Source organism: Barbatula barbatula (genome assembly GCF_947034865.1).
Source record: "Barbatula barbatula genome assembly, chromosome: 14".
NCBI lineage: Eukaryota > Metazoa > Chordata > Actinopteri > Cypriniformes > Nemacheilidae > Barbatula > Barbatula barbatula.
Genome location: NC_136777.1, coordinates 1,319,380 through 1,335,422, shown reverse-complemented (window position 1 = coordinate 1,335,422; position 16,043 = coordinate 1,319,380). Strand labels below are relative to the sequence as shown.

Genomic DNA, 16,043 nt, shown 5'->3' with positions numbered 1-16,043 from the left:
GTGGAGCATCCTTTAACTCCTCCCCTTCAACTGTCAGATGGCGTTTATACTAGTGCATGCGTAACTCTTGCTATAGTTACGCCTGGCGTTACCACTACTCCACAATTTTCTGCCGTTTTGGAAACGCTGAAGACCTCGTTTTAGTTTGAAAACTCCGGGATATGTCAACGAACGTAATTGGAGACTTAAGAATATGCAGGTGTGGTTGCCCACATTCACTGACTAATTGGGTCGTCTGTATCATTGTGTTTGCTTCCCTGATTCGTTAAGCCTCTGTCATTTGAGCCATTACACTACCTGAAGGCGACCATGCCCAGCCTCGCAACGACCATGTAAACAACAGGCTTGTTTGACTTCGAGCTGCGCTGCATATACGAATCGACACGGTGACAGCAATGTGAGATAATCGTGCTCTCAGTACTGCGATTTCACCTATCGACATCCTTGCTTTTCCAGGCCATCGTGTTCATTTTGTACAGGCCGGACTGTGACTAGTAACTAACTGTTATCAACAACCAACTGTTTACATTGGATGCCCAGCGAGTGTCAATGGTCATGTGACAAGCGTTTTAAGTAGTGAAGTGTAAACGCAGATTTTTTTCTAAAAAGCATGTGGAAACGTCAGTATAAAAGTGGCTCGTTTTCGTTTTAAAACGCCGTTTTCGTGCGACAACAGGATAATGTAAACACCACCTCAGTCTGCAGCCAGTTCCAAAAGCAACTGCTATTTTTATAAATCCAATCGCGGAGAAAGACGTTATTTTCTCATTCGAAATTCTGTTTCACTCAGAAATACGTCAAAATACGGAAGTAAAAACGATCGTAACTTTCGGTTCATGGGGACTTTCAAATATGATATTGTGAGACATCATGCATGGCTGTACTGAGAGACTTCAAATAAAAGCAAAACATTGGAGAGCAAATGAGAATTCAAAACACTTCCTGTTATCTTCTGAAAAATCTACATCAGAGCGAGCTGATGAAGGGAAAGAGATGATTCTCTCAATGATCCTTACAGCTATATAAAGTGCGACGAATGGAGGGATAGTTGCTAATGTCTTATGAAACATTTAAAGCTATTGATTCTTACATCCCCAAGAATGCATAGGAAAGAAACAATGTGCAAGAGTTGAACCTGTTTGCACCCAAACCACATGTATAAATACAATAGATCGGATAGGATAAAAAGCTTATTTTTCTTTTGGTTCATATGGAACACAGAGGTGTACCTTATAACGCATCTTGGGGCAGGAATGAACATAGAAACCCAGATAATAGTAAGAGAGTTTGGGCGACTGCTTCTGTAACTGCTTGGTGAAGGCAATCTCCCTGAAAACACAAAAGCACATACACCAGCGTTTAAAGGCATTTTACAAAGCATTTCCAAACGCACTTTCAAGTTGAACAAATTTCTTAAAAACTTTAATACTTTGATAAACAATTTGGTCCCAATTGTTTAATACATAAAGTCAGACAGGTTTGACAGACGAACAATGCAAAACAGAAAATGAAGTGATAGAGACATTTTTTATTCCACAACTCATCTCAAAACCTGCTGTAAATCGAGACAAAACAACTGAAGCATTTACCAAAATTACCTTATTCAAGCCTTACATTTGATTCTGATTTCCAAACATATTAAAGGTAAAAAATATATTGTTATGTAAAAAATATTGTGATGACAGCCCTTAATTTGACAATTTTGCATATTCTACGTGTAATATGACGCATAAAACAGAGATCAATCTTGCTGTAGAGGGACCAAAACAACTGTTGTTCCACAAACAGCCATTTGTATGTGTATGTGGAAGTGAGGAAAAGGCAAGCGAGGAGAAAAACAAAAACAAGTTACCAAGAAAAATAAAGAGTAGATTTGTACCTAATCCTTCAGCCAATCAAAGGCCTCTATCTCTCTCTCTTTTGTTTCGACTTATTCCCACCACAAACCTGTTTTTCTCTGCCATAAATAAATCTCTTTTTTCTTGCTTTTTCTGTATTGTTTTCCCCGCAAAATTAAGAGGAAAACGCAGGACAAGAAGGGGAAGAGAGAGAGAGTGGCCAAGGCCGAATAAAAGGAGTGGAAAGTGAAATAAAGCCAGAGAGAGAGAGCGCGAGCGAGAGATAAAGAAAAAAGTAGGAAAGAGAATCGTGGACAAACAGCGAGGTGCTGGAAGGTCATGCGGTCGCTGCCAGGTTCCTGGGTTCCCATCCCCTGGTGACAAAGCCTGGCTCTTCATGAATGAAAGAGGGATAAGAAGAGGCTGAGGAACTCATTCACAAAAAGGATGGAGAAAGAGAAAGAGAGGGCAGATCCACCCCCGTCTGGTTCGGACCCCCAGCCCCCACCCACACTGTTCTGGCAGGCGGTTGAAGCCCCCATTATCTCCCCTTCAGTGATGTGACACCCCTACACAAGCCAATTATACCCCAGCGCTCACCACAGACGGGACGCCTGCTTAATATTAACGTCACACGCACACAACCAGAGAAAGCGTGAATTGTTTGGATCATATTTTTTAAACAAATGATGTGTAACTTCTGTTGGTCACATTTACAACTCAGAAATGAAATGCTAAAAGTTTAGGTATGAAATATGACTAAAACAATCTTATCATAAAAATGCATTAGATCAAGATTTGTATTACAAGAAGTGATATTTTAAAGAGACAGCCACACAGATGTTGGTTAAATAGATGAATCTGTCAAGAAGTCTCACTGCAAAGTCAAAAAAGACAAACTAGGTATTATGATTGATTTAAAGAAAATTAGCAGATGATTAGACTTTTGTTGGCAGTGTGATGTTATTTTCATGATACGTCAGCACAACAACCCTCCACTTTTTCTTACCATCTAACATAATATTATATATTAATTTTAAATAAACATTTGTAAATACTTAGCCAGGACGTGAACATGAATAGTTTTAAACATCATGGTACGGCTTGTTTTACTTCAACAAAAATTGCACGAAATTAAGAAAAGAAAGTTTGGATGAAAAACATTAATCTGGAGGGAAAATGTGCTTAAAAGTGATAGTTCACCCAAAAATGTAAACTCTGTCATCATTTATTCACCCTTGTCATGTCAAACCTGTGTGAGTTTCTTTCTTCCGCAGAACACAAAAGAAGATCTTTTGAAAAATGTTGTGAACCGAAAGATGGCAGACATTGGTTTTGTCCCCATACAATAGAACCTCTGTTTGGTTTTCAACATTCTTCAAAATATCTTCTTTTGTGTTTTCTGCGGAAGTAAGAAAAACGTACAGGTTTGAAATGACAAAAGGATGAGTAAATGATGACAGAATTTTCATTTTTGGGTGAACCTTTAACATCACAGTTTTGCATCATTTAAAATATATTTATTCTTTCTTTTGATGCAAGTGTTTAAATTAGCATTAATCTCACTTGAAGAAGTCAAACTTTGTCATTATTTGTACGCTCAGCATGGAGACGCATTAGTGATCATTCTGAAGTTAGACAGTCTCACTCCATCACACTGACATACAGCAGCACAAAGACACTGACCTCACGCCTGACACCAGCCGTTCACAACATCTCACTCTCTAACGCTCTCTTTACTGTCTGTGAGAAACGAGGCCCCGGGCCCCCTCGACATGCTCGCCTCACTATAACACACACTCACAGGTGGGATCTTCTGTAAAGTGTAACCTAATCAGGTGAAAAAAACATCACATCTGTGTGAAAGACCAGGAGGCACATCAGGTTGAAACCAGAGGCATGTCAGCACTGGAGGATGTTTGATGTGTCATTCTCCATAACAAAAATCATCCGTGATTGGCCAATGCCATGATGGTCATACAGTGGGTGAAAACACACCTGAGAGCGGAGTAAGTGCCCAATGAGAGCGAGGAGAAGTCAGGATGATAGTAGAGGTACACGGATGACACGCAGGAGGGAAGGATGTCCAACACCCCCACAGCTACTATTCTACCATCCAACCAGTACTGCTGATGGAAAGAACCATAACCCACATCTGGACCGTCAGGAGCTGTCTTGGCCTGGAGAGAGAGAGAGAGAGAGAGAGAGAGAGAGAGAGAGAGAGAGAGAGAGAGAGCAGACAATGAAAGACATTCAGTGTTTTTCTCCCTTTCACAAACTTCTGTTTAAAATTTTATTTTAGAGAGGGAGAGGAACACAGCAAAAGAGAGAGAGAGAGAGAAAGAGAGGAGCAAAGAGTGAGAGACGTAGAGCAACAGCAAACGAAAGAGATAGCAGGAAAGAGAGATTCAATACACTGTATATTAGAATATAAACTATATATATAAACTATATATATATATATATATATATATATATATATATATATATATACACATAATTAGCTTATTATATTAACCAGTTGTTTTCAACAAGGGGGCCCAAGGTGACTTCTAAGGGGACCTCAAGATGACTAAAATGAGACAAAATGAGCATTGAAATACATAAAAAGAACTAAAAACCATTTATGTTTTATTATTTGGCCATTTTATAAGGAATACAAGTTTTATTAGTTAATGACAAGTTCGAAAATATTTTACTTGGTAAAAGTATGAGTTTTGAATATTGTTAAATACAATGGGGGGCCTTGGAGTCAAAAAGGTTGAGAACCCCAGATATATACACAATATAATATAAACTGTATATATTTCTTTTAATATACAAAACAGTGTGATCTTTATTAGAAAAACTGTTATATGTCTATGGAATATATTAAACTTATAAAGCTTTGTAACAAAAAGAATGTTGATATTAACAAATAATAAATGTTGACAATGTTTTGTGTGTTGTAGAAATGAGTCCATCATTGCTTGAACGCTGTGTGAGTGTGTGTTTGTCTACAGTAGCCTGCAAATCATTCCCAAATGTGTATGTTGCAGGACCTCACTGCAGGCACGCACAAATGAGGAGAGGCATTTTAATAAAACTCCTTGCATGAGCAAAACCATTCTCATGACTAAAACACCGGGCAGGACGGGGCCTCTGTGAGCCAACGTTCACGTAAATCAGAAGTCAAAAATACTACTGTTGTGTCTGAAGACGAAGGCTCCATTTCTTTCACGTGACTCATGCGAGGTCTGGATATACACGTTTGCCGTTCCGAGTGGCAGTAAAACCCCAGAACCGTTACCTGCCCGATATCATATATCGCTCGCGAACCTTCACACTCGCTTTTTTCCATCAAGCAGCTTAGGGAAGAGGTGCTTTATTCGCTCTATTAGCCCAATGAGACTTCAAACAGCTCAGCGGGAGGGAGGGCTTCGGCCGCGGCCGTAACGGGATCTCTCGACGGGCCCCTCAGCCCATCTGGGTCCGGTTAGCCCTGCAGGAAGGCAGCTTGTTATCACGACACCAGGGGAGCGTCTCGGCCCGAGAGCTTTCAGAGCCGCCGTGCGACTGGCCTTCAAATTAAAACCAACACAAACTCACAGTGTCGCTGCTCTGAACGCACAAACTGACCTGAGAAAGTGTCTTTTTCAACGTATACAATTTCCATCGCTAAATATCCAAGGCTCTCTAGAGCACCTGGAGAGGTTTTACAGTAAACCCCTTAATTTCCCCCGGAGAACACCGCATTCCACATGTATACTTTAGTTATTTTCATTCTGCGTGCATGTTCGACGGGTCGGCGATCTGTCAGGCTTAAGCACACACAGCCGGTCGAGATGAAGGTGCTTTCTTAGAACGGCTAACAGTGATGATTAAGGGCTTGCGGTGAAATGGAGAGCCTTATGGATTTTTTTTTAGAGCCAGCCTGGCTTTTAGGGCCACATGTGCCGAGCGAGTCTTATGAGTCTGACAGGGCGAGCCCCGTTTCTGCCAGAACCAGACCGGCACGTCTGTCACACTAACTCACCCTACGGCGGCACAGAGTCGATTAAAGAACGTTAAACTCTCAGCACCACCTGACAGCCACACATCCTTCATTCATAATGATCTAACGCTTCATGTTCTAGATGCTTCTTTCCCGAGCCATGTTTTAGTGAAACGCAGGTATTTATGAGCCCTTGGAGGACATACGACTCACAGGGTCATTCTAAACAAAAGTGAACCGGGGAAATAAATCCATTCCCTTACGTGAGGCCATTAGCAAAGCGTACATCATCACTTTATTGAAGCCATTTTGCTGTTTATGATTTTGGGATTCTGGCGGCACCTTTTCATGATTCACTTTAAGACCTGATGTAGTTCATTTACCTGTCTGGGGATTTTAAAATGTCTTTGACACACCTAAAAAATGCCATCTACATGAAATGTTCCTTCCTTGACTTACCAAATTAGTTTCGTACACAAGAAACAATAAATAAGTTTGTATAGATTACAATGACATGCATTTGCAGTAAATATGCAGCATTAGAAAGCCATTCTATGATTTATTCAAGAAATCTTTGTGATACTGAGATCATAGATGTGTATACATAGATGCCTTATTAGCGGCTGTTTATTTGGGCCATTATATGCAAGTTGTCTGACATAGTCAACGTGAACGCGTTAACGCATGCGATTAATTATTTTCAGCAATTAACGCAGCATCCGTTTGTTTTGTCATCCTTTGTCTAGCTAGTCTAGTTCTGTTATATATTCATGTCTTTGACTCATTTAAAGGCCTTTAAACTATTTAAGCGTGATTTGAAACGTGCTTTGACGCGTTCTGTATAAACCGACAGCTTCTACCTGTGGGGTGCAGCACAACACCACATGACAGCGGTCCAGGTCTTAAAGGGGACGCGTTCTTAAACCTGCTAAAATGAATGTTAAAATAAAGAAAATAATCAATTTAATGGAGACATTTGTTGCTTTTCAATATTGGCTTTCATTCATAAATTGTTCCTGTTAAGGAAATCAGTTTCTACATTAATTTGGAGAATAAATGGGAAATTATTAGAATGTAAAAGTTCATTTTAAAATATGAATATTATTGGTTAACTTTGGATTTATGACATTTCAATGTGTACGTAGCTACCCAGCATAAGGTTTTAGAATCCATGCGACTATGTCATAGGCAAGTTTGTAGCTTTATATCTACATAAAAAAAATATGATTAATCACGATTAATCTCTAATATATATACACAAACACATTTATACCAGTGAAGGTTTATCCCATTTCAATGTGATATTACTGGCAAATGTGGCATCTACACACACATCTATGATTACAATAAACGTCCTCCGTTTAAGAAATCCACAAAAACCTCACAAGAATAACCAAGGGTTACCTTAAATGGTTTTCTGCAATTGGACAGTGCTCCCTTAAGAGTGTTCACGTGCCCTCTGGAGTGATCATGGCCTGCACATGCTCACATTCAAACCAAATACACTTCAGGAATGATTTCACAGTAAAACTCTCAGTGTGGTTGTCAGGCGTGTTTATGTAGCCATGACCTAAGCGAGGCAAATGGAGTCACCTTGACCCAGAGATCACGTCGTCGTACAGCCTAATGACTGCGCCTGTGCCACTGTGAAAGCAAACATGCGCGCACACACAGCGCCAATGAAAGAGGCAGGGCCCAAATCAAGAGCATATGGTGCCCTGTTTCTGTGTGTCAGCCTTTGTTTGTCCCGCTCGTGTTGTGTCGTGCTAAACGTCTGTGTGCTGTCAGTCGAGGGGACGGCAGCAGGAGGTTTATCAAACTAAATGCTAGTTAATATTCTTCTAGTTATACAGTGACCTTTCTAACAAGAGCGGATAATACAAACCAATAACCAACGCTGGCACACAGTAAGGATGCCTGTGTAGTAAAGTACAGCAGGGGTTTTCAGTCCGCGACCCCCAAAATAACAGCGCCAGCGACTCGAGACCCCCACTATTCTCGGAGGTGAGTAAACTTAACAAACATTGCACACAACTGCGTGCATAATCTGACTTGATAGTTATTTACTCATTATCTTACTTGCTGTGATACATAAACCATGAACTATCACTTCAGATGGTCAAATTTCACCAAACTGATTCGAGTGCTGATGGATGACCTCTTAATGCAAACGCCGGCCTTTTTTCGTACCTGATGACGATAGCCTTTCAGACTGCAACGCTTCTATGCCCTCCTCCGCTGGACTCCCCCCAAAAAAATTCAATTATTTTATTTCCATGGTTTCATTTTTAAATTAACTACTATTTTTATGTTTTGTTACACGTATTGATTAAATACGCTATTCCTAATAAAAATATCATCCGGGGGGACCCGACCTCTACAGTACAGTAATCCAAGACTTTCAAATAAAATACAAAGAAAAGATATTCAAGGTATTTTTCTTAGTTTCGTAATACTTTCCTGTATCTCAGTGGTAAGAGCATTGCGTTAAAAACGCAAGATCGTGGGTTCGATTTGCAGATGCCCATGTATAAATGTATAGGATAATGTAAGTCGCTTTGGATAAAAGTGTCTGCCAAATGCGTAAAATGTAAATGTAATGTAATGGTATAGTGTAGCATTAAATTAAATAGCACATTTTTAATTTAAATCATCCATTAGTTTGACAAGATCCATTAGTTTGTCAAATAAACACACCTGCCGGCTTTTATTTTGTAAAAAGAAACTGACAGCTATAGCCAGAAAACACCCATTAATATACAAGAAACATGTAAACAACTTAACGGTAATGTAAACCGTATTTTTATCGAAAGTGACTTGATTTCACTGTAAAATTTTTACTTTATTAAACATTACGTTTACAGTGCAACAGCAGGTATGACGCGCCAAAGAATCGGCATCTTAAAAAATTGCAGAGAGGTTCAGATAACATTAAAACATGAAACTGTTAGTCTAGTCACGCAGACGCACCAAACACGCAGCGTTCAACGACGGCTCATTTAACCCTGTGTGGAAACAGCAGCGATCAATTACCACTGCCATTTTCCTCAAAGCCGGGACTCACGACATGGCGTTGCACGCTCGCGTCCGTCTCTTCTACAGCACATATGCGCTCGCAGTCCTCGATAAACTAGCATGTGCAGCTTTCATTATATTGGGGGGGGGGTTGGCCCATGTTTATTAATGTGTTAATGACTTCATTGTGTTTCCTTCTGGATATGAGGTCATGTGCCGTGTTTGCCTTGATGGTGCCGACGCACGGACAGCTGAGGGCTAATTGTTACTGTGCCTTTCAAAACCTGTTACTGGAATTGAGAAACGAAAAAGGATGAAGAAGTTAAACTGACTGGGTGTGTGAATGTGTTTGCGCGTGCGTGCATGCATGCTTGAGTGTGTGTGTGTGTGTGGGGCATGGGGAGGGTTCGAGGTCTATAAAACCCTGTTGACTAATTACCCCACACCACTGTTAACAAGCACTTTCCCTCTGGATAGACATTGCAGGTCAATAAAAAGACATTTAAAAAAACAATCAGAAACAGACATAACATGCACCACAGGCCTGTATTTGAAGACCGGCATCGCGGTGACGGGGATAAGAGTCACATGACACAAACACAACACGCACGCAGATAAACACAACCAGGCCAACGAGGCGAATACACGCTAATGGCAAATCTACAATTACTTTAATTTACTTCAGAGTTTGCAGACGAAGTTCAAATAGTGTTATTGTTCACGCATCTTTAAGAGGACGGATACGCCGCGAGCACATGTTCGGTTCTGCCTCTGAAAGCAGCTGTTTACCTGATCTCCATTTAACCTTACAGTACATTGTACAACCTGAGGTTAAACGTCTCGCTCAAGGCAAGGGCAATTTGTGGATGAAACCGCTGTTGCCCTATCATTTCACACATCACTGATCAGATCATAGTACCATGATGCTTAAATATACGCATCACATTGTTTACATGGTTCACTTGTCTTCACCGCAATCAAATATTCCATATGTCAACAAAAAGGCTGATTTGATCTTAAAGAGGCTCCTAAATATCAAAGGAATGGCAGGAAAGAGAAAGTTTAAGGAAGGCGGTTGGTCATGACAGAGAGGCAATGATCTGTCAGGCACAATTTGGCATCACAGCAAACTGTTGTGTGTGAGGCCCACAGGACAGAGATCCTGGTCTGGACAACACATTTGACTTTTTGCAACCCAAGAATTACACAGCAACCGGGTGACAAGTGTCCACATTTATCACCGCAACGTGACAAACAGCATCAGTCCCACATTAACCGTTTGGAATATTACAATACGTGTGCGATTACCTTTGAGAAGTGTCATGGCCAAAAGTTTACAAGCACATTTGTGATTCTCTGAATATAATCTACTCATTGTATCAATACATTTTTCATAGAAGTTATTCTTCAAATTCACCAAGAAGCTGAGATGCACGGCCGATACCAATTTTAACAAACATATGTCATCAGATTTCGATACCGAAATTGGTCAATTGCATAATACTTTACAATACTAGCTGGTTCAGCTCAGCTTTCAAATGTATTGAACATGAATTGGATCCATTTCACATTTTAAGAGAGGCAAGAGTTAACATAAAAATAAAAGAAAGAAAAAGACATCATAATCTTGAAAAGTAATTTTTGCTATCCAATATATATTTTATTAACAACATTACCTCATATTTGATGTAACGTTTAACATTTATGTTATAAACTTAAATAAAGTTTGGGCTGTTGCTATTTACTTATTTTGCTCAGAGAAAAACGTTGGATTAATCAGACATGCAACTCATTGCCTAATAAGTAATAACCCATCCGTATCAGCCTTCTTCATGCTATCGCGACATGCTGATGGTGTTTATTTAATGCAATATCGGCAGATTAATATTGGTGGCCGATACATCGGTTCATCCCTACTAAGAAGTATTTGAAACCCATGCCTTCACTTACCTCTAACGGAGAGTCACACAGGAACCTCTTAAACTGTGAATGAAAAAGAAAAAAAGACAGAAATGTTTTGGCAACAGCTGTAAATTCATCCACATAAAACATGACACATTAAACACATGATCCGAGTCAATGGGCTGTCTCATATGTATAATCGAGCACATTCAACATGGCCTTTTGTATAAATGTATTCAAATACATCTCTAGTGGATTCCAAATATATGCTAATTTGACACCAATCCTCTACAACCTAGTGGACACTATAAGACCCGGCATACATTTAAATATCAGACTTTTCTTTTGTCTTTTCCCATAAGATAAGTACAGGTCTGGTCCAGTTACAAGCCTTTCACAAGATCACAGTTGCTACGTCCCTTATAAGTTGTACTAAAAGTTTCATTTGTAATGTTAACTCTATAGTAATATTTATTAATTTAGCAACATTTAATTTTATTAATGCAGTGGAGCATCACAAAACTCGGCCTACTTGCAGTGGCTTGTGGGTAATGTAAGCCGTTATCATTGTGCACTTCCAATAGTAAACCATCCGGAAATCCTTGGAATACTCTTTTTAAAATACTAAGATTTGGGACGTACTAATTATATTTTCGAATACTATTTAGGGTGGACAGCATGTGAATTGGGACGCACTAAGCGATTCATTTCAGCTCAAAGATTTAATAAATAGTCTTGCAAAGTCAACAATTCTGCTTTCAATCTGCTTCAAATTTGCGCGACAGAGAGAGAGATGATGATGCCTTTCGAACGAAATGACAAATCTTCCACATTTACTTTAATGAATAAATAACGAATCTTGAAATAGAGTACAGTGCAAAGCATTTTTGTCTTGTTTTTAGTAAAACTTCTTAATTAAATATACAATTTCTTGAAAAGAAAAATTACCAAAGATATTGAGTCTTGTTTTAAAAAACAGAATATAAGAATTAAGTAAGTTTATAGTAAAAACAAGCAAAGAAAAGCCATTGTGTATTTTTTTCTCACCCTCATAAACTTCCCTTATTATTTTATTTTCCTCCTTGAAAAGAGACTCAATATCTTTAGTTTCTTGCCAAGAAAGTTCATCTTGTTTAGACATTTGTACTTCAAATCAAGACAAAATCACAAGCCTTCAGATGTTCACTACATCATCGACCAAAACACAGCTTTAATTTGCATTTGGCTCCACGTAACAAACTCGCACAAACGCACCTTTCACGCCTCATCTTGATCATGCACAGTCCACACATGCGCACGCGGCGAGGCTGGATGTAATCTGACAACATCAGACTCTCGTGAATTAAAATGCTACAAAACACCAGTGAGCGGCTTCACTTTCTGGGTTTGGAGAGAATTAGTCAGACGGTTACAAGCTCCACATGCTTGTTTCCGCATCTGTGCTGGTTTTACAGAACTAACAACACATTGAAAAGTTTTCATGACGTTTGGTTTTATTAACATCTGCGTTCTTTTGCTGACGTGGATGAACATCAAGCTGCATCGCTAAACAATGTTTCCACAATCTACAGCGTCATTACAAATAAAACGACGATTTAGCTAAACTGCAGTCTGAATTAAAAATCACAATGTGAATACACACATCACGTACAGAACGTTACTACTGCGATGCACGCAACCACAAAACATATCTGGAACGCTATTCTACAAATAAGCTTTTGACGTGAGGCATGATTTCGAAAGCGTTTATAACTCAAAAGACATGATTTGTTTACCTCTTCGAGCGGTTGTGAAAGAGAAGCCCATTGTTTGAGCGAGCGGAGGAGAGAAGATGGGACATGGGAGAGGTGTGTGGTGTGTGGCTCTGGGGATTAAACCTGGCATGAGCTTTCTCCAGTGCTGCCAGGCCCTCAACAGAGCTGCCTGTGGGTAACCACTAACATTCATACATATTCCCATTAGACCACTTCCTGATCTCCTGGAGCCTGGCAGCAGTTTGACTACCTACTACGGACCGCATCAGCATACACACATTTACATTTAGACATTTCACAAATGAGGAATATTAAACAAAAAGAATCTGTAACATGAGGAGCACAACAAAACTCCAAACTGCTCAGAAAAGTTTAAGCTGTCTTAAGTAGACACAGGACTGTTTATTCAAAATATTGGCGTTTCCTCACAGATATATATATATTGAAATCTATAGATGCTGTTCAGCTGAGTAAAGGCTGTACACACACAGTGCATCCATCTATAAAGTTTTTAATGAGGAGATAACATGCTATTTCATGCATTCTGACTTCTTTACACTGTTAAACGTGCTGGCTTCTCAAGCTTAACGTAGTTTTGCTTGATTCACTCCACCAGGGTTCAGAAAGTTTTTTCCAACATGGATTACTGTTTTGTAACAAGGGTTCTCAGTCCCTTGTTGGACAAATCTCCTGGAAAAGCACGCCCACGTGTCATCCAGCGTGAGAAAGAACACACCCATCAATGCCGCTCCACTCGGCTGTGTTCGGTGTGTACGCAAATAATGTAAACAACACAAACTTATAGTGAATCAATGTGACGATGAATTGTGTGCTCGTGCTGTTGTGCACGCTTCCAGGAGCTTGACTCCTTCCGGAAGTAATCGTACAGCTGTATCCGTCTATTATAAATTTGATCAGACTAAATAAACTTCGAAGATGCAACTTATGCAGTACTACTTTATAGGTACTCAAGGGCAGAAACTCAATGTGTTACCACCAACTTTTACTTTTTTCTTCATTTAAAAGTAAATATTACTTTAGAAAAGAAAGTAAAATAGTGTCTTTTTTTCTAAAGCAGACAATATACTCCATATGCCCTGAAACAAAGATCAGCGCAATAAATTCAAACAAGGCAACATTTCAATCATTTTAAATCTCATTGGTTCTTGCGCAAGAACAAAATCTCTGATTCTCACATAAATTGAAAATGTAATCTCTCTGTCATGTAGTCCTTCGTGTCTTCAAAATGACATTTCAAAATGGCCTTCTGCAAAAGCAGATGGAGGTGAACTTTGACCCGAGCAGGAAGTGCCATGGCTCAGCTGGGATTTATTGCTTGGAACATTTGAAATTAGGCAGAACGTAGCGAACTGAGAGCAAATACGATGATACTGCTCTTTATTTACGTTATATTACTGTACTTATTGAATCAATCTGAGAGGTTATGCATCATTTAACATCATGAAGGCATACTCTTATATTATACTATCTAATATTAAATATGATGGCATAATGTAAAATGTCTTCATTTTGTTCTGCCTCATTTCTGTTCTTTACATTTAAAAGAGTTAATACAGTATCATTAACACAGTTTATTCAGTTGAAAATCAATTCCACTATATGAGTCTAAGAGAGAATTATTCTCAATAACCTCCATCTGTCTGTATGCAACAAAACAATGATTTATTTATTACCACGCTAATGTTACACAATAGAAGAGAAAAAACAAACAACTCACTATTAAATGTAATGTCAAATCATCAGATTCCCTTTAAAGTTAATATTAGTGTAAACTCAAACGTAAATTATATTCTTATAAATTGACAAACTGAAAAATATCAATTGCGAGATCCCTCTGCTATGAATGATCAAATTCGGATTAAAATAATTCTTCTGTGTACAAAGTTACATAATCTTTCTGAATAGGCATGTGCCCATTCCTTGTGTCAATATCAAATATCTTCATTTACTAACATCCAGAGAATTGTATATATGATTCCAGTACTTTTCTATCGAAACTTCAAACAACATTTACAATGATTGAAATGACCCATTCACACACCATGAACAAAATCTTTTTTTCTAACGCTTTTAACGCTTGAATTTGATTCAAATGACATCATTTGGAAGTTGAGCATTCACAAACAGGTCATTATGACTTGAAACCTTAAAACAACAGTGCGCACCGGACGAGAAGCAGTGGCACGCACCATACCTACAACTCGCAAATAGGCATTATGCTATAGGCCCTGCAGAAAGGGAACACAAGCGTGCGCAGACACGCAGTGCGTTCCAAACTGAATACATCTCCCTCCGAAACCCCCAAACAAAACGTCACTCCAAATACAGAGAAAATGACGTTGTTTTTATTGCTCCTTTTGCCAAATGAACTTTAAGCGCACAGATTAAGAGAGACAACTGCAGTTTTCCCTTGAGAGTTTACACATCAAGAGCTTCGAAGGGAGTAGGGCATAGGGACGATCACTCCGGAATGGAACGCGTGCACGTGGTTAATGTGTAACTGCGAGTTGGGTTATCTCGTTGCATATAGATAGCGATTTTCAGTGTAAGTAACTAGAGATTCTGAGGCACAATATATATACATATATGCATTTGGCAGACGCTTTAATCCAAAGCGATTTACATAGCATTTAATAATACATTTGTGGGATCGAACCCATGAACTTAGCGTTGTTAACGCCATGCTCCAACAACTGAGCCACAGCGAGATCATCAGCCTATGTGCAGGGACGGCCCCCAGTCCAATTTAACCCCTGGTAACCGGTACACATCCAGCATAACACCGAAGGATCATTTCAAAATGTACTTAACAGCCTATCTAGACGGCATTTACAGAGGCATTGTTAAACAAAAACAGCCTTTTAAAACATTAAAATCTGTCTAAATTTAAGAGAACAGCAGTGTCTGCATCACAACTGTAATAATCAATTGAATTCCGGCGGATGAACAATAAAATATTGACAAAATCAAATAAAATGTATAAGTGCAGCTTTATACAGACGTTCTCATTGTTGGCATAAAGAAGCCTTTAGATGAATGAAGGTCTAATTCAGTGGCACTAGGGATACTTTATATGAGATGGTGAAACCATGGCCAGTCGGGAAGAGGAAGTCCTGTAAAGTAAGGGAGAAAAAACGGTCCCCGTCTAACACGTGGAATGTTTGTCTTTGCTGTAATGTTCGAAAAGACCAGGCTAACGCAAACACACGCACACCTTCTACACTATAAATAAAGCCTGTTATGGCACCAGGAAAGAATCTGTCGGGAGACAGCAGCTTTTTATTATTTATTAATTCCCTTCCTTTACGAGTTGGAGGATTTACTTATTTGCTGTTGGCAGAGCCGGGTCCGTTTCCAGGCCTGAGGGGGACAAAAGCTTCTCTCTGGTGACATACAATGTCAAGTAGGCCCACAACCCGCTCCCGACCACACTTTCCATACTTAACACAGTTAAAACCACAGTACCCGAGAGGGTCATACAGCTAAACGCTAGCTAGAACCATATGAGCAGCTGAGTGGTCCGTGCTCTTGTATTTACTA

The 16,043-nt window shown here is 39.4% G+C and overlaps 1 protein-coding gene across 8 annotated transcripts in view; it reads right to left on the bottom strand.

The window, feature by feature from the left end:
* ate1 (arginyltransferase 1) overlaps window positions 1–16,043 on the bottom strand; it is a 60,644-nt gene that overhangs the window by 25,360 nt on the left and 19,241 nt on the right. For all 8 annotated transcript variants that reach the window (XM_079472732.1, XM_079472734.1, XM_079472729.1 and 5 more), the window contains 3 exons: window positions 10,777–10,809; window positions 3,837–4,018; window positions 1,230–1,329 (listed from right to left, as the gene is read on the bottom strand). In XM_079472732.1, coding sequence (XP_079328858.1) covers window positions 1,230–1,329; window positions 3,837–4,018; window positions 10,777–10,809 — 315 coding nt within the window. The remainder of the gene's footprint in view (window positions 1–1,229; window positions 1,330–3,836; window positions 4,019–10,776; window positions 10,810–16,043) is intronic.